Genomic DNA, 19,357 nt, shown 5'->3' on the forward strand with positions numbered 1-19,357 from the left:
TTTCTAGATGTCCCTCTTGTTTTGGTTATCCTGCTCTCTGGCACTGACTACGCTCTTTGTAACTGTCCCAAACTGTCAAGTAAGCTTAATCAGACAAACCAAATAAAATGGGACAACACCACCAAAACCCAGTAATCTAAATTACAGTGCTGCTGGGCCATAAAAAGAAAAGACGAATCTTCTGAGTATCTCTTTTCTGTCAGAAACACAAAGCAGAGACTAATCCAAACCAAGTGTGGGCTCAGCTGGGCCATAGAAAAGGGCAGATACTGACCACAGTCTAGCCATAGAAAAGGGTATATCTCAAAAATCTCTGCTCCCTGGAGAGAAGAGGATGACACACTTAAGAGCCATGAGGTTGAGATGAAGAGCATGAAAGAAAATCTTAAAATTATCAAAATCATAAGTTTCCCCAGAGAATGGAAAAAAAGCCAGCAGCCAGCAAACGACCTACTTTACAGTTAACTATCAAACTATCAAATCAGTTTTTGTTATTTTTCAATACAGCAGAATTTAAATATCAATGTCGCTGAAACACCAATACCAGAATATCTGAAGAGATTATATATAATCCAGCACTATATGACAAGCATAACACTCACCAAGCACTTTATTAGGAACACCTCCTTGTTTCTACACTCACTGTCCATTTTTTAGTTCCACTTACCATAAAGGACACTTTGTAGTTCTACAATTACAGACTGTAGTCCATCTGTTTCTCTGCGTTCTTTGTTAGCCCCCTTTTACCCTGTTCTTCAATGGTCAGGACCCTCTGGTACGAGTGGATCGTCTCCAGCAGTGCTGCTGGAGTTTTTAAACACCTCAGTGTCACTGCTGGACTGAGAATAGTCCACCAACCAAAAATATCCAGCCAACAGCGTCCTGTGGGCAGCGTCCTGTGACCACTGATGAAGGACTAGAGGATGACCAACACAAACTGTGCAGCAGCAGATGAGCTATCGTCTCTGACTCTACATCTACAAGGTGGACCGACAAGGTTGGAGTGTCTAATAGAGTGGACAGTGAGTGGACACAGTGTTTAAAAACTCCAGCAGCACTGCTGTGTCTGATCCACTCGTACCAGTGCAACACACACTAACACACTACCACCACGTCAGTGTTACTGCAGTGCTGAGACTGATCTACCACCCAAATAGTACCTGCTCTGTGGTGGTCCTGACCTTTGAAGTACAGAGTAGAGGGGGCTAACAAAGTATGCAGAGAAACAGATGGACTAATTGTATAAGTAGAAAGTGCTCAAATACGGTAAGTGGAGCTGATAAAATGGACAATGAGTGTAGAAACAATGAGGTGTTCCTAATAAAGTGCTCAGTAAATGTATGTTACTATGTCGTGATTATTATTATTATTATTACACCCACTGACCGGTGCCGTCCTGTGGACACCTCTCACAGTTCCTGCCCCACGCTTTTCCTACGGTGCAGCAGCAGATCTCTCGAGAGAGGTTGGTGGACAGAGCGAGTTCACAGCGCCCCGCCTGCGTCAGCATGCGATAACACGGACCCTGCTCCATCTGGGACGCTGCACACACACACAGAACACACAGCAGCCCAACCTCAGTCACAGACGTATTCAACCCCAGACCTTGAATCTGATTTCCAGTACTGGATTTTGCATTCACTGGTAATTAAAGCCGCACTATGTAAGATTTCTTGCTACACCTCAAGTAGCTTTAGTTAGAGTAAAGACTAAAAACAGGCTAAAACATGGTGTGTGCAGCAGTGAGACGCCCTGTGAAGCTTGAAGTAATAATTCAGAAGTCAGTGATGTCGGATCAGATTTTGCAGTTTTTTGGACCATGTCATAGGTCTTTATGTAGTAACGTCACAAGCACAGACTAAAAAGAAGGTCCAGCTCAATGTTTGGGTCTCAAATGGAAAATCAACCTTATACTAATATTAAAAAAATTAAAACTATCAAATCAGTTTTTGTTATTTATCAATACAGCTGAAACTAATAATCAGCATCGTTAAAACACCGATACCAGAATATCTGTATGGAGGATACATAACCAAGCACTCATTATACTGATGAAGGTATGATGACAATAGCGAACAATTCACTTACATTCTCAAAAGACAATTATGTCATACATCACTGGTGTGTGATATTTATGTCATATGTCAGTGGAAGGGTGAAAAATCATGCTTTGAGTCATAGATTACTCTCTCTTACTTTTAAACACAGATATGTAACGTAAGAGCGCTGTATTCCGTACAGTATTTCGGCATTTTTCGCGTTTTAGTAGTTATGCGGAAATACCCGAAGTCATACACGATTTAATGATTGGTTGGACTCTGCAAAATCTGCCTAGCAACCAATATGCACTTTGATTGGTCACATTTGGACCAATACTTTTAAAGAAATAAGAAAAAAACGTCATCTGCGTCCGCAATTTGTGCTGTCAGTACTCCGTACACCAGCTTCCACAGAGGGAGCGGTTTTCCGTACAGTATTTTCCCAGCATTTTATTTGAAGTTTTATGAAATCTAATTGCATAAAAATAGACATTAACTGATTATAAAAGTGAATTATTATAAACAATATGTGCAGTGAATGAGCCTACCATGAAAAAAAGCCCAGTAAAGATCAGTGCTGTGAAGCTGCGCAGCTGAAAGGAGTCTGCTAAGGTCACTCAGCTGACGGTGTAAACTTAGATTAACAACTCAGTAGTAAACATACTGTGTTTCATGGTGATGATCCACTGTTTAATATTCATTTAAGTGTTAAATATGATGTTTAAACATGCTAAAATGCATTTTAACTGGCTGTGAAAGTTTCCCCACCCCATTCACATTCGCATCCCTGGGTTTCCCCACCCACCATGTTCGGGTGCGGGGGTCCATTGCGCCGGGGGTCGGTCACTATTTACACAGATTTGATGTCCAAACCCAGCTTAGGTGGTCTTTCCAACCGATTTGATGGAAAAAGGGATATATGACAATGTCTCAGATGTATCTTTGACAAATGTCAAGAAAGTGTTTTTTATTACACAGACAGAAATATTTGCAAGTGTACGGAATACCGAAGTGTACGGAATACTGAAGTGTACGGAATACTGAAGTGTACGGAATACCGTGCTCTTACGTTAATCAGAAAAAACAGAGCATGCTCATTAAGTGAAAACCAGTCGTGGACAGTTACTAGTTATGTTTACAGTTCATGTAAACTGTTTAAATCTTGTCAGTAAATGTGTTTTTGACCATAAAAACTATATAACAGGACTAGAAAATGTGACAATATTCATTGCTATCGTGATAAATTACGTCACATCGTCGCAACACGCTTTTCTACTATCGTGGCTCATACTGTGGATATCGTCAATACACTGACAAACTGCAGGTTTGATTACAAAATGATTTCATTCATAGACGTTGTATTTTTTAAATGTGGCAATACTTTGTCTTTCCCAAGTTATGAAATGTCAGAAAAAACACATCTTATTATATATACAGTGTATCGTGAATCTACCTGTCTACCACAACTTCACAACATTCGGATAAATATAAACTGAATGCAGTTAGAAGTAACAAGAATTATTGTTTTTAAAACAGCAGTTGTTTTTGTCTCACCTATGCAGCGTGTTCTGTCTGTCAGTATGTACCCAGGTTTGCAGGTGCAGCGGAAACTCCCCCGAGTGTTCAAACACTCACCATTCTGACACACACCCTGCATCATACACTCATTAATATCTGCAGAGAGAGAGAGAGAAAGAGAGAGAGAGGGTTAATTAATCCTAGGGATGTGCACAAGTACCTGAATACTCGGTTAACTCTTCAAGGTGCCAGTATTCAAATACTGAAATCAGGTATTTGTTAAGTTTTGTCATGGAAAAATGGAGAAAATATACGGGTCAATACTTCAGGGTCAGTTTCGCTCTTATTTGCGGGTATGCTAGATGTGCATCTCCAAAACAAAGGGTGCCTGAATGTGAGCGTTAACACATACATGTTGTTAAGGACGTGACTGAGAGATAGATAAGACTACGGTAGCTACTCTAGCTGATGTTAGCCACGTCCCGAATCAACTAACACATTTTTCTCTGACAAATAATGCTGGCATTTCGTCCAAAAACCTTGTGTAGCAGATGACAAGTCCTTATCAGATGTTAGCTCATCTGAAGAGGCAGCCTCCGTCACTCATCCAATACGAAAACCTACTGATGTCCCTCAGCTGATGCTGAATCGCTATAATTTTGTGCACCATAAGTGCTGCCACCCAAAAAAGTAAGCCTACAGACCTACATTAGTTTCATCGTTTTTTTTTTTATTTGGCATCATTTTTACTTCTCTACGGTTAACCGGATATCCATTTATGAACTCTTACGGATACTTAAATGTCAAAATTAGTTGGAATGTACGTCCATATAATTTATCTTGCTAGTCCACACACACACACACACACACACCCACACGTACACTTTATTTCACCTTGGCAGTACAGATACACACACACATTGCCGTGTGCACACCCACGCACTCTTACTTTACCTTGGCAGTGTGTTCTGTTTAGTCTTTTGTAACCTTGAGGGCATGTGGAGCCAAATTCCTCGATTATCGTCTGCAGCTTTCCGGCATCTGAGTGTGTGAGACCCAGAGAGAAAGCGAGAGTTTGTATGAGAGAGAGAGAGAGAAAGATGGAGAGAGAGAGAGAGACAGAGAGATTTAATAAGTCCTTATTTCACAACTGAATACACAGCATGACAAAACTCTAAAACAAACAAAAAGTAAGCACCATTTTACAGAGAGCAAGAAAACAACCTGTTTCGGACCCACTCCGCCTCTTTCGTACACAAACACACACTAACTTAAAGTCACGTTATGGTCATCTAAACACATCGACCAAATCACTGTGCAGTAAATCCTCACTTTTCTACTCAAACACAGACGGAGCGATGGAGATAATTAGGATGGCGATAATTAGTGAGGTTAGAGCTGTATAGGCTGCTTTATCTGGTGCATGAAAAAGTCCAAACTGAGCTGCTGAGCTTTAACCCTTTAACCTACACAGGTCTGAAACCCTGTGAGTTACTTCAGTTACTCACTCTCATAGCTGTGTAAGACTGGTTTTGGTTCACAGTAGTTACTGAATAGTTTTTGAAGTTATTGAATAATTTATAGCGGTGACTGGACATGTTTCAGTAGTTACTGAATAACTCACAGCAGTAATCGAACAATCTGGAGGAGACAGTTACTGAATACCTGGGTCAAAATCTCTCTAAAGTAAAAATAATAAATCTCGCCAAAACAGAATCATTACAGTTTTCCTCATTTCAGTGTCTGCCCTCATATGAACAGATATCAAACATGTTTTATTAAAGCATTTTTATTAAAATCTTCTAAATTTATTCTAAAATATCCGACATTCATCGCTGTGGCTAAATCACCACCGTTAGCCAGCTAAGCTAAGCTAGTTAACCTAGCTCGGTACAACGCACATTATTTAGTTACATTCATGTTAAGTTTACTGGAAAAAACAGTAGCATTTCTGAGAAACTGTAGAAAACAGGGACACAGATTAGATCAGTCATTATCAAACTAACACCAAAACACCGCTAGAAACACTGAAAACCTCAATGAGCTCAAAACTCCACCGTTAGCTTGTTCGCTAACGGCTAACGACAGTCAAGCTAATACTTCAGATAAACGGATACTGTATGTTAGCTTTCGCTGCATGTCTAAATAATATCATACATAACGTTTACTACAAAACTATCGCTTCATCTACCGCTTTTTTTTTCATTTAAAACAGCTAAAGTATCCAAGTGCTCTCACTCTCACGACGGATCAGTTCAGTCTCGCAGCCTCACTCGACCGGAGCTGCTTCTGCTGCGAGGCGACGGTTAAATCACCGAACGCAGTGCGTACTTCTGATTGGGAGTCGATTCCAAAAGAATTGATTCTTCGACTCCAGCATGTCTAGGAGTCGGAGTCGACTCTTGGCAAATGACTCTAAAAGTCGTAATGCTCGGAGTCGACTCGTCGACTCTGACGACTCCGTGTTTTCCTCCGTAATTGGCTCACGGGGCATTTTGACGGAGGCTGGTGTGATACAGTCCGAGTTTGAGCAGCCTGAGTTAGTTTAACTAGCAGATTTGAACACCAGCGCAGTTCAGCAGCAGCTGTGAGCACAAACTCTGCTGAAACGGCTTCGATTCGTCTTCATTTTCTTCATGATTTGGGTTGCAATAAACAATTCTACTAGAACAAAAACACTGTTTTACAGAGAACATTGTGGAAAAGAGGATGAAGCTGGAATTGGCTCATTTTTTGCCAACTTCTTATTCAAATTTCTGTTGCACTATCATTATCACTATCATGGTGCTGCTGTTAGGCTCTGGTGCTGGTGCACCGGTCAGTTAACTGCTGCATCTCTTACCCCTCCTATTATCTTCGGGATCAGTTTGACCCCATTTAATGTTTAACAGCTCTAAATAAAAGATTGATATTTTTTCATATTTAATGCTTTTTTCCTATTTTAATGGGGACAAATGGGCAAACATAAAATTAACATTATGTTTTCAGTGTTTTTTCCCAGTTTTCTCCCAGCGAACACAGTTATGTTGTCACAACGTTGTAACAACCTATTGTTTTGGTACCCACAACATTGTCACAACCTCCTAGAACCCTTATAAACTCGTCACCATGTTGGTAGATAAGTTATAACTCTGACTGCTAGAGCTCGACTCATCACCGTTACTGCAGCTACAGACCAAATGACCAAAAGCAAAATAGCAGAACAGACCAGAATGACCACGAAAAACGTGAAAAGATGTGGACACTTTAGATGCAGTCTGCAGAAAACACTACAGGGAGAAGATCAGCTAGATTGACTGACTGGATCCGTCCAGCACATCTCCAGAGTTCAGAACGTTTGAATCTGTGAGATTTTACAAAAACCAATAAAAGTGGCTCCTAAAGCTGCCAAAACTCGTATATAAAGCTGAAATGAGTTTCTTGTTCGCCAGCTTCTCTTTTGAATTGTCCGTTCCACCTTAAATGGTGCTGCAGTTACGCTGAGGTGCCTTAAACGTAGAACGAATTACGAAAGTTGGCGACATCAGCTTATCTCAATAAATGCGTTCATTTACCTCAATAATTGCATCCTTAATCAATAAATATCTTAAACTTTCACTCGGAAATCTTTAATGAGCAGCTAACGAGCAAAAACATACTTGGCTAATAACTAATACGGCTTAGAACGCGGCTCAGCCAATCAGAACCAGGACTATCCTTTTTATATAGATCTTAAAATAATGGCTCCCACGCCCAAACAGTGGCTGTGTCCCAATTCAGGGGCTGCACCCTTCGAAGGCTGCGTAGACTCGCGAAGGCTGAACCGAAGCAAGACGGTCTGCTCTACGGCGGGTTTCCTGTTTGGGTCACAGCACTGCTGTTCCCACCGTTACCGCTGCCCCATGGGGACAGTTCTCTCCAGGACACACAGGGCATCACTTGGGTGAAGAAGACACAATGTCATAACTCACATAGTGCACTGTGCAGGGAGGCATTCGAGACTCAGCCACAGAGACTCGCACACACAAACACGACATGAAGAAAGGGGAAAAAATGTGAGGAAGCCAAAAACGAAAGAAGGCCAAACCACACCTCAGAGGGAAAAAGGAGTGAAAAAAAGGAAAAGAAAAGAATCAGAACGATTTTTATTCGTTATTAGCCAAGTATGTTTTCACACAGAAGGAACTTGTTCTGGTCAGAGTTCAAAGACAGAGAATAGCAGCCATGTTTAAAAAAGAAAACTGATCAAAACACATAAACACACATTTAAAAGAGAAAAGAAAGCTGTGCGGTGGTGAAGCACTGCAGCCTACCAGACCAGAAAAACAGAGGAGACACGGAAAAGTGCAGAATTCAAATATATACACACGTTCAGAAAGGATCGGATAAAATAAGTGCTATACTGCAGTACTGAACGGATTCATAAAAAGAGGAGATAAAAAGTGGAGAAACTGAACAAGATTAAAAAAGGAAGTCAAATAAAAGAAAGGAAAGGAAAACAAAACAAAGGAAAAGGAAAGAAGACAGGAGGAGCGATGTTGGCGTAGGAGAGTTATCGGAAGAATGCTGGAGATTTGAGATTTTTCCACATTTCAGGTCTTCGCCTCTCTCTCTCTCTCTCTCTCTCTCTCTCACTCTCGCTCTCTCGCTGTCTCGCTTGGCCCCTCCCTTTGGCTCGCAGTAAGATGAGTGAAGAGTGATTCAGTAAAGAGAGGAAACTTCATCAGGAGAGACGCGTCTGGAAAAGAGATGCTGCAGAGAGAAACACAGCACAGCTCTCTCTCTCTCAGGTCTGTTAGGGGGGCTCTAACCCCCCCAGAGAAGATTCCCTTTTAATAAACGTCTCACTGTGAGAGACTTTAGAGGCGTTTTCTGTAGAACATCGGAACGAAGAGGCTGATCCTGGATCAGATCACTGAGTAAATATGAGTCTATAATCTAAATGCTAACTAGGAAACGTGAACCCATGTGAAAATGAAGAGAAGGAGAGAGAGAGAGAGAGAGAGTGAGAGAGAGAGAGAGAGAGAGAGAGAGAGAGGGAGAGAGTGAAGAAAGAGAAAGAAAGTGAAGACAGAAACAGAGAGAGAAAGAAAGAAAACAAAGAAGATACATTTTATAATTTATATTCATCTGCCAAGTAAAACAAAAACACACTTTCTCTCTCTGTCTGTCTGTCTGTCTTTCTCTTCTCTGTCACTCTCTTTTCTTTCTCTCAGTGCTGCAGAAGGGGAACGTTATGGGAAAGGATGTGAAGTAAAGCAGATAGTGAGAGAGAGAGAGAGAGAGAGAGAGAGAGAGAGAGAACAGGAAAAACAGAGAGAAAAGATACAGAGAGAAAGAAAGAAAGAATAGGGAAAAGAAAGATAGAGAGGTAGAAAGAGAAAAAGTGAGAAAAAGAGAATAAGAGAAGATGGATAGGAAAAAGAAAGATAAAGAGAAAGGGGAAGTGAGAGAGAAAGAGGAGGAGAAAGAAAGAGAAAGAAAGAAAGAGGAGGAGAGAGAGGAAAGAGAGACAGAAAGCGATAAAGAGAAATAATTATATAGAAGAGAGGATAGAAGGAGTGACAGAGAGAAAGAGTCAGAGAAAGAGAGAGAAATAGAAAAAGAGAAAAGGAGGGAAAGAAAAAGACAGAAAGAAAGGAGAGAGAGAGAGGCAAAGAGAGGAAAGAGAAGAGAGAGTGAAAGGAGAGAGAGAAAGCAAAGAAAAAGAGGGAGAGAGAGAGAAAGAGAGAGAGAGTGAAGACAGAAAGAGAGTAAAGTGAAGACAAAGAGAGAAAGACACAAAGAAAAGAGAAAGAGAGAGAGAGAGAGAGAGGAGAGTTGGCTGTAGTGAGTGTTTTTCCAGTAGTTTCTCATCCTCTGCTTGTCTCTGTCTCTGACTCTGTGTCTGACTGTCTCTTTCTCTGACTCTGTCTCCGTTTCTGACTCTGCCTCTGTCTATATCTCTGACTCTGTCTTTGACTCTGTCTCTGACTTTGTCTTTGACTCTGTCTCTGACTTACTCTTTCTCTGACGCTGACTCTGACTGACTCTGACTCTGTCTCTGACTCTGTTTCTGACTCTGTCTCTATCTCTGTCTCATTCTCTGACACTCTCTCTTTCTCTGATGCTGACTCTCTCTGACTCTGTCTTTGACTCTGTCTCTTTCTCTGACGCTGACTCTATGTCTGTGACTCTGTCTCTGTCTTTGACTCTGTCTCTTTCTCTGTCTGTGACTCTGTCTCTGACTCTTACTCTTTCTCTTTCTCTGTCTGTGACCCTATCTCTGACTCTTACTCTTTCTCTGACGCTGTCTCTGACTCTGTCTCTATCTCTGTCTCTGACTCTGACTTTGTCTTTGACTCTGTCTCTTTCTCTGTCTGTGACCCTGTCTCTGACTCGTACTCTTTCTCTGACGCTGTCTCTGACTCTGTCTCTGTCTCTATCTCTGTCTCTGACTCTGAGGGTGTGCTGTAGGAAACAGAGCGCAGAGCGAGTCTCACAGTCGGTCAGGTTTTATTCGTTTTTAAATCCCGACTCCACAGAGCTGCTTTTGTGCGCTGGGGCTTTAAGACCGAGCCCTGGCAGACAGAGTGACGGAGAAAAGAAAGAATGAATATGAGCAGGAAAAAAGAGTAAAAAGGGAAAAGAGGGTTTTTCTTGGAGCTCGTACTGAAATCTAATCTGCTGGCCTGCAGTGACTCCTACCAGCCCAACAGTGACGGGAGGATTATATAAGACAAACGGCAAAAAAAGAGACAGAGAAGAAGAGGAAGTGCCTCACTTTTCTGTACTAAAAGTAAACTTCACGAGTGATAAAGTGTGTAATTACTTGTAAACACACGGTTTTTGCACACTTCATGTGAAATACATGTAACTTTTCTATAAGGAAAAACAGCTCCATTCAGAGTTTATTAATAACTCTACATTATTTGGATGCTGTATGAGTGTGAAAGGTCGCTCTGAGTGCTGACTGGGTGTAGTTTGGCCTTAGAGCAACCAAACACACATGTGCTGTGACATCATGGTCTCCACTATTGGGTGATCTGGAGCCCTATATACCGTGTTCAAGCCTTCACGACGAAAAAAAACAAAAAAGCAAAATTTAAGCGCAATTTAAATCACAGTTGCAATATTAGTCAGAAATTTGGTTATTAGATATTTTCCGTAAATTGTTCAGCCCTAAACCAAGTTAATACCAATCGAGGCAACAGATTTTTGGTATATCTAGCAAATATGACGAGCAGCGCGTCTGCAGATCTCTTCACTCATACACCAGCAGCGTGGACTGCGCCGCTAAACTAGCCAGCAATATTAAAACAGCTGAAGCTGAACTTTCTGCACAGCTTGTCAACCAACCTTGATAATAGTGTGATTTCGCAATTAATATGTGATTAACAATTAATATTTAATAGACAGTAACTAAGTAAATGTAATTCATTACTGTACTTAAGTAGTTTTTTTCTGTATCTGTACTTTACTGAAGTATTTCCATTTTGGGTGACTCTTTACTTTCACTCCACTACATTACGAGGAATCTGTCGTTCCTTTTGGTTTATGTGTGTATAAAAACGTAACGTCAAAACAAAAGAAGCACAAAGGAAGAACACCAATCAGGGCACAGTGCACTTTGTTTTGAGCTTGTTTTGACCTGTTGGACACACCTGCCCAGTGCAGCACACGGTTCAACGTCAGTGCAGCAGCGTAACAATTTGGGAGAGTCTATTCAACATAAATGATGAACTAACCTAACTTTATGTAAATAGACCACAATATAGAAATATGTACACATATGCAGTTGTGACTGACGTGTCTTTATTCTGAATTTATACAAACACATTTTCATTTTATAGTAAATGAGTTTTTGCTAGTTTATGTTTATGAAAGGAAAGGAAAACTCATTTGTGAACCTGAGTTTAAAGCAAGTTTTTATTAAATTTAAACTTGTAATTAAGTTGCAAATAAATCTTAAACTGAAACTTTGCTTGTTTGTAAAAAGTTATTTCAGAGCCACTCAGTTCTACCTAATGGAAACTGTTCGCCTTCAGTGTTTTGTGATTATGATCATTTTAACAGACATCAGCGTCACTAATTAATGACATTCTATTAAAATATTGGTGTTACAAGAGTGACACTGGAGTATTTTCACCTAAAATGAGTTGATTAAGCAGGAGTCTTGTTACAAAAATGGTAATAAGACATCAGAGTCATAATTAATCTTCTAGTACTTTTACTTTCGATACTTAAGTACATTTGAAGGCAAATCCTTCTGTACTTTTAGGTCTAAAGGGATGAACTTCTACTTTTACTGGAGTAATATTTGCACAGCTGGTGGAGGATCATATTGAGCACTTTAAAATTACATAATAAACTTTATGCTCATTTAAACCATTTACAGTTCACTGCATTGATCTGTAATGATTTACAAATGAAATAAATCATTTTAAAAGTGGATGAATCTTTTTGAGTCACCTTATATTTAATATATATTAATGTTCAACACAGTTAATAATGATTTACAATTTAAATTTCTTCTAGTTCCTCATTAGGCTGAATGGGATGTTACTCAGCGTCTTGTAAGCCTTGTCTAACCTGGCAACGGTAGCTATGACAGAATGCATCGGTGGGCGGAGCATAAACAGGCTGTTTGCATGCTGTTTGACGGTTTTCTACTTGCTATTTTGAAAAAAGCTGATGAGCTCCTGCTGTTCTGTTCACTTTCAGTCGATTACCATACTTACAGTGAAGTTTGGGGCATTTGTAACATTTGTTCTGACCCCAGGAATTTCCCACACTGCCACAGCAGTCCTCCTGATTGGTCAATCCAGGGAGAGGGTTACTGCTACACTACAGCAGAGAGAGAGAGAGAAAGAGAGAGAGAGAGAGGGGGATACAGAATGGAGAGCATCTTCCTGTTACTGTCAAAGTTGCAATTAAAGGAATATTTCCGTTTTTGTTCAACATAATTTCTACCTGCAGCACTTACAGGATGCGGTCAATTACCATTAACACTAATTTTGGGCACTTGCTTCAGAGAGCGTCAGAAACTTTTCAGTTTCTGTTGTCTGTCACTCACAGCTTGTTTGGGCGTGGTCTCCTGAAAGCACCGGCCCCTCGGCTTGTGTGTCTGTGGAGGGAGGCGTGTCACTGGCTTTGGAGGTTTGCTGTCTGATTGATCAAGAGAATGAATGACCACAGAGGTGTCCGGCGTGTGGTGGACACTGACTTCTACTTGCACTGGAAAGATGAAGAGAGAGAGCGGGAAAGAGAGAGAGAAAGGAAAGAGAAAGGAGAGAGAGAGAGAGAGAGAGAGAGAGAGAGATTACTTACATGAAGAACACAACATTACCTTCGCAGTAAATCAGAACTATGACGAGGAGGAGCTGGTGTGGGTGCGGTACCTTTGGAGGACTGTTGTCCGGTGCCCTGCGCCAGCGGCAGAGTGAACACTGAGTGTGTTTGGGTCAGTTGCTGCCGCCCACCCGGACCACTGGACTCAGACAGGCCTGGACCCTCAGGCATCACCTGCACGGTCATTTGTAAAGATCCAGTCAGACATTTTAAACCATTCTTTCATCCATTTATACAGCTCTGTGCTAAAAATGAATAACTTAATGTACTAAATGGCTGTTTTGACCAGAAACTGAATAAATGAAGGGTCTCTGACTCTGACAGTGCAACAGCAAACAGGCAGAATCCTGAAAACAGAGGAGGAAGAGGAAGAAAAGGGAGAGAGGGGATGGGGAAGAGGAAGACGAGGGAAAGTAGGAGGAATGAAGACAAAGAACAGAAGAAGGAGGAGGAAGATGAGGAAGAGGATAGATGAAGCAGAACAAGTTGATGAACATGATGAAGATGAGGAGGAGGCAGAGGGTTAAGATGAAAAGCACTTTAGAGATGATGAAGAGGCAGGGGACAATGAAGAGGACAAGAGGATGAAAATGATGTGGAGGGTGAAGAGCAAGAAACAGAAAGAGCAGGATGCAAAGAATGAGGAGGAAAAGGGGAAAGAGGAAGATGAGGAACAGGAATAAGATGAGGATGATCAAGAGGAGAAAGCCGAAGAAGAAGATGACGAAGATGATGACGATAATATAGTGGAGGATGAAGAAGATATGGACGATGACAAAGGAGGAGGATGAAGATGATGACGATGAGGAGGTGGATGATGAGGAAGATGATAAAGAGGTTGATGAGTAAGATGATGAAAACGGCTGTGTTTACATGTGAAGATGTTTGCCAATCCGATTGAATACGTTCAGATTATAGACTCAGACTGAGGTGTTTATGCTCACTCTACTCAACAATCTGATGGAAAATCTCCGCCTGCATGCTCACTACAAGTAATCCGATCCAAAATCACACGCGTGCGCAGAGAACCACTTAGTGTAGACGTTACCATGACAACAAGCATCACGTGAGTCCAGTCAGAGTGAGATGAGCAGCAGTGAGCAGTGCTTGTGTTTTAATTGCTTTAAAATGATGTCAGACTCAGGAAAACTTCCTTCACATGTCCTTATTAAAGAAGGCCGAGAGGAAGACGTCGTGTTCTGAGACACATAAGCTGGACGTCCGTCCCACCGCCGTCTTTTAAAGATCAGAGCGTAAACTTCGTCTCCTCTGCAGACCAGTTTCTGCTCCGCCATGTTGAGTTATAAACTTTCACTATGACGCGACGCACATGATCAGAACGTACTTAGACTTTCAGATTGGGAATGTAATCAGATACAGGCATTTACATGGATATTATTCTTCTATTTAACAGATTTACAGGATTACCCACCTCGTTTAATCGGACAGAAACTGTATTCCGAATGGCCTCAATCGGACTAGTCTATTCCGATTGAGGTGTTTACATGGACGTATTCTATTCTGATTGAGCTACTGGGCGGATTATTAACGTTATAAGGCTGCACGTAAACGTGGCTGATGATAAAGAGATGGATAAAGATGATGAAGATGAAAATGAAGATGATAAAGGGTGAAGGATAAAGATGAAGATGATGAACACGATAAAGAGACGGAGGAAGATGATAAAGAGGTGGATGTAGATGGTGTAGATGGTGTAGATGATGATGCTGTACGAGCCTGCAGTGTGTAGAAGGGCTGGTTGTTGCCGTGGGACGACTGCGTGCGGATGGGGAACTGACAGAGTCGCCCCGTGAAGCCCGGCGGACACAGACAGTGTGTACGATTACTGCACACACCTCCATTTATACAGGTCAGAGGACACACCACTGCGGAGAGAGAGAGAGAGAGAGAGAGAGAGCATATAATCAGATAAAAACAAAAATCAATATAATAATAATAATAATAATGATAGTGACCAAATATGTCAAATCTCCAAAATTATGGATAAACTTGGTATTATAAGATGCTATCAGCTAACATCAGCCAACCAATCATCATGCATGGAACAAATAGACAGATAGATAGATAGATAGATAGATAGATAGATAGACAGACAGATTCATAGACTACCATTCAAAAGTTTGGAATCAGTGTTTTTAATAATATAATGCCAATTTATTTGCAGAGCAGTGTATGAGATTATTACAGAGCTGAAGATTATAAAATTGAGAATTAAAATGAAAAACAAATGTAAACGGACAATTACTGTATATTATTTATCATTTAATAATTTCTTCTTCACAGCATTCTTGAAATATTGAATAAAATGTCCCAAAATGCCTCGGTGAACAGTTTTTCCTATTTAAATCCACACTGTTTAAGCTATTTTTGTATATAAAATAAGAAAAACTGTTAATGTGGCGAGTGATTCCAAACTTGTTTGTGTGTGAACACGTCTTCAACTAATATGATGTTAACAGAGACTGTATAAAACATGATTCCTGTATGATTCACCCCATATAAATATAAATACCCTCAATTTCTGTGGAGTAAAAAAACACAACAACAAGAACTGTGTCACAGCCGGACAAAGACAGAGAGAGAGAGAGAGAGAGAGAGAGAGAGAGAGAGACAGATTAGCTGTGAGTCAGACCCACACCCTCTCTGTCATAATAAACTTCTTTGACGTCCTTGCGACTTTTACACGCTGCCAAAATCAACCGCTCACCCACACACAACCACAACCACACACAGCTCCGGCTCCAGAGGGGATCAGCGGCTGAACTGGCCTCATCTCTCACTGAGCTGGAATCTGTGCTGCTCTTTGACGAGCGGCGAAGGGACAAGAGAGGAGGCGAGCGCTGACTACTAACTCCTATTAAAGCGACGGTTCAGCTAAAAATCTGATTTACACAATTTTCCCTCTTACTCAAAACGTAGTCGATCAGCCAAGACGTGTTTAGTGACTGAAGTTTGCTACTTCAGTTTTGCACAGGAGCTACGAGCAGGGGTGGACAGGATGACCAATTTTTCTACATTTTTTAAATATTATATTTATATATTTTAACATTATGGTGATAAATTAAGTCACAAGCACTGTCGCGATATTCTTGACTCCAAGTTTATCGCGCTTCAGTCTGTTGGACCCTTTTTTTACCTCAGTAACAGTAGCTGACGTTAGCTGTCTGGCTAACTAACTTCAGTACTTTGATTACGTGTTATTGTTTCAGCTGTGCGTGTGGTCGGTTGCTAGGTAAGATAAGACAGTTGATTGTCGACTTTGATCGAGATTGAACATTTCTTAACTTGAGATAAGAAAAGATGCTGTAAGATGAGATAAGATTCTTAAATTAAGATCAGATTCGCTTCTATAATACGAATTCGTAAAAAATCTTATCCTGACCTGTCAGATCTTAGGTTAAGACAAACAGACAGGACGTTTCTGTAATACGGCCCCAGACTCCTACCTCGCTGAATGAGGGGAGACCTAAACATTCTTAATCGAAGGTCAAATTACCATTTCAAACATATTTGATAACTTATTTTTAATAAATTTGAAATCACGGATACAATCTGACAAAAACCTCATAAACAGTTTGTAGCGTTTGGCTCAGTAACGCACAAAAAACGTTTTTTTTTTCAGGTTGTTCTGGCTACTATGCTTGCGCGGATGTTCACATCACAACCCAGCCAGCAAGCTGACTGGCTCTTTTTCTTGAACGGCGGGACTTACTCTGTAAACAGACGCCATGTTGAGTGTTATGAGCTTTCCTATTCATATTTCAACCCGTAGCCGGTCTCCTTATTTATAACGTCTCTGATAAAAATCACTGTAGTTGTATGTTTATTACTATCGTTATAGTATTTTTTGAAATGTGGCACTACAGAAAAACTGAATATTGTGATGCAACTTGTGTACCCTGAAAATGTCTTGAAATATGGTGACATAATATTTTTGCCATACTGCCCACCCCTTGCGGCGAGGCTAATACAGCTAACAAATATAGAAGCTTTTAGCTAACAGGTTAGCATTGTGCAAACTGCACCCCAATGCCCAAAACATACTTCATGCAAGGACGTGAAACGCAGATGTTTCCAGCTACGCAGGCAGGGTTTCGTGTGTAGTTGCGTTCAAAAATGTGTAATTTCATGACTTTAACACAGTTCAGGGTAGTGGGCTGTTGAAATTCTTCCTCAGCTTTGAGTTATAACCGTTATACCAGTATGCCACAACTAAGCGACAACACGACATACAAACAGCGTAAACCACACTAATGTTAGCCTGTTTAGCTGAATAGCTAAGACAGAGATGTTTCAGTCATGTTTCAAGTGAAAATTAAGACACAGAAGACCCTCGATCACCCTCCGCTGTCTAGTCTGTTGCATCTGAAGCAGTCCACTGTGTTTTTGAGGCAGCGAACAAAAAGAAATGGCCAGTCTTTTGGGGTTAGCCTTAGCCTAACACGAACACCAGAGCTTTTACCGTGCTTCTGTTTCCTCTTGTACCACCTTAGAAGCTGCCTGACTGGGTCAGCTGCATCAGACGACACTGTGGTCAAGGCCTAGTACATGGAAAAAGCGGTGGACCAGCTAAAACTAAAGCACAAATGATTCATATTTTCCAGATTCCACCAGTGTTTGATGGACAGAGGCAAGCAGAAATTCGAGCAAAAGAAATTCGACCGAGCCATTTAAAAAGTTAACTTATCCAAATTTCTTCTTCCACCTTAAATGGTTATATTGAGGTATGTATACAGGTTGCAAAATGAAACTGCCACTCTATTTAAGGTGGAACAGGATATTCAAACCAAAAGCTATCAAAAAAGAAACTTAGGCGTAAACACACACACACACACATATATATATATATATATATATATATATATATATATATACATATATATATATATTTATATGTGTGTGTTTATGTATAAACATATGTTTACATGCATATATATATATATATATATATATATATATATATATACATATATATATATATATAGCAATTTCCTAGGACATGCCAGTGTCTATTAAAGTGATTTTGATTGGTCTTGTAGCTCCAGAACAACACTAAAAACAACCTTCAAACACCAAACACGTGTGGGTTGATTGACTGCATTTGAACTAAGGGGTGGAAAACTGTGCAAATTGCTTTTCTGGCAGAAATATCGGTTTAAAGCTGAGTGAACTCGCTGACCTCTCTCTGTCCTTAACTTACACAGAGTGCTTGAGCTTCTGGGTTACAGGAAAATGAACACCTTGCACAATTAAGTCACCCTTAGTTCACATCTTTGTGCACATTCTGCTTATTAGTACCAACTAACACAGCTAACAGGACTAAACTGTGAATCACAGCAGGCGTTCTAACAAATCAGACTTCACAGCCATTTTCAGCCACTAGCGTGAGCCTCCACTTCCCAGATAATCACACAGACAGGTAAGAAAGTTAGCTTTAGCATAGTGCTGACAGGCCTCGTCTCTTTCAGCCTTCCTCAGTCAAACTTCACCTGAGACACATTGGTCAGCACTGCTAGTGGATATGTTACCATGGAGACTGATTACTAAGATTAGCTGGAGGTTTCATCACACCACTATATACAAACCATACGTGTGTGTATGTGTGGGTGTCTCGTACACACTCAGGTACACACACACACACACACAGACAGAGACATGCCTAAAATACACAATTCACTGATAACTGAAGGGGAATTCCACTGAATTTTCAAAATGTCATAAATAAATGGTTGAAATGTAAACAAAGTCATTCACAGTCGTTTGATGAAACACTCCATTCTGGAGAAACTTACAGAGTCAGGATTGTTTACAGTGGTGGTGATAGGAACCAGATATCTGAAAAGTTTAATGCCTCCTCAATGAAAGTTATTCCCTGACACTGTTTTGCGTTTAGTTTTGAGATAAGAATTTTTTTCAGAAACATATTTTTTAAAAGCCATTTTAACAGGCAGAGTGTTATAAGGCAAAACAGCCCCCAAAGAAAACTTATTTATACAGATTTTCCACCATTTTACCATCATCAACATTACATCTAAAACTCAGAAGACACAAGTAGGTTCACTGGTGGTTCTGGATAGTAAATAAAATAGTTATATTTGTGCTATGGACATTGTGACCCCTGGTTCCCATCACCACCACTGTGAAGAAATCGGTAAGTTGCCCTACAACACACCATTTAGCATTAAAACACTCTGAATGACCTTATTTACATCTCAACGACTGAATTATGCAAACATTTTGATACGATATGAATTGCACCACTTTTCTGATAGATACAACAGACAAGTCAAATCATCATTAGTGTATTTGTGAGTGCACTACTACTGATTATAGGACACTTTTGACAGCAAAACAGCAAAAAAAATCCACATCTCTGTACAAAAAATCCATTTTTACCTATTGAACAGCAGGAAAACACTATAGTAGTGCTGGGAAAAAGAGACGGAACAGTCTGCATATTTCAAGAGTGA

At 40.4% G+C, this 19,357-nt stretch overlaps 1 protein-coding gene across 3 annotated transcripts in view; it reads right to left on the reverse strand.

The window, feature by feature from the left end:
• Window positions 1–19,357, reverse strand: part of ltbp3 (latent transforming growth factor beta binding protein 3) — a 93,130-nt gene that overhangs the window by 31,767 nt on the left and 42,006 nt on the right. For all 3 annotated transcript variants that reach the window (XM_036580351.1, XM_036580350.1, XM_036580349.1), the window contains exons 2-8: window positions 14,604–14,752; window positions 12,917–13,040; window positions 12,592–12,752; window positions 12,257–12,362; window positions 4,512–4,598; window positions 3,594–3,713; window positions 1,387–1,542 (exon numbers count right to left, since the gene is read on the reverse strand). In XM_036580351.1, the coding sequence (XP_036436244.1) occupies window positions 1,387–1,542; window positions 3,594–3,713; window positions 4,512–4,598; window positions 12,257–12,362; window positions 12,592–12,752; window positions 12,917–13,040; window positions 14,604–14,752 (903 nt within the window). The remainder of the gene's footprint in view (window positions 1–1,386; window positions 1,543–3,593; window positions 3,714–4,511; window positions 4,599–12,256; window positions 12,363–12,591; window positions 12,753–12,916; window positions 13,041–14,603; window positions 14,753–19,357) is intronic.

The sequence above is a fragment of the Colossoma macropomum genome, unplaced genomic scaffold (assembly GCF_904425465.1).
Source record: "Colossoma macropomum unplaced genomic scaffold, Colossoma_macropomum, whole genome shotgun sequence".
Taxonomy (NCBI): Eukaryota; Metazoa; Chordata; class Actinopteri; order Characiformes; family Serrasalmidae; genus Colossoma; species Colossoma macropomum.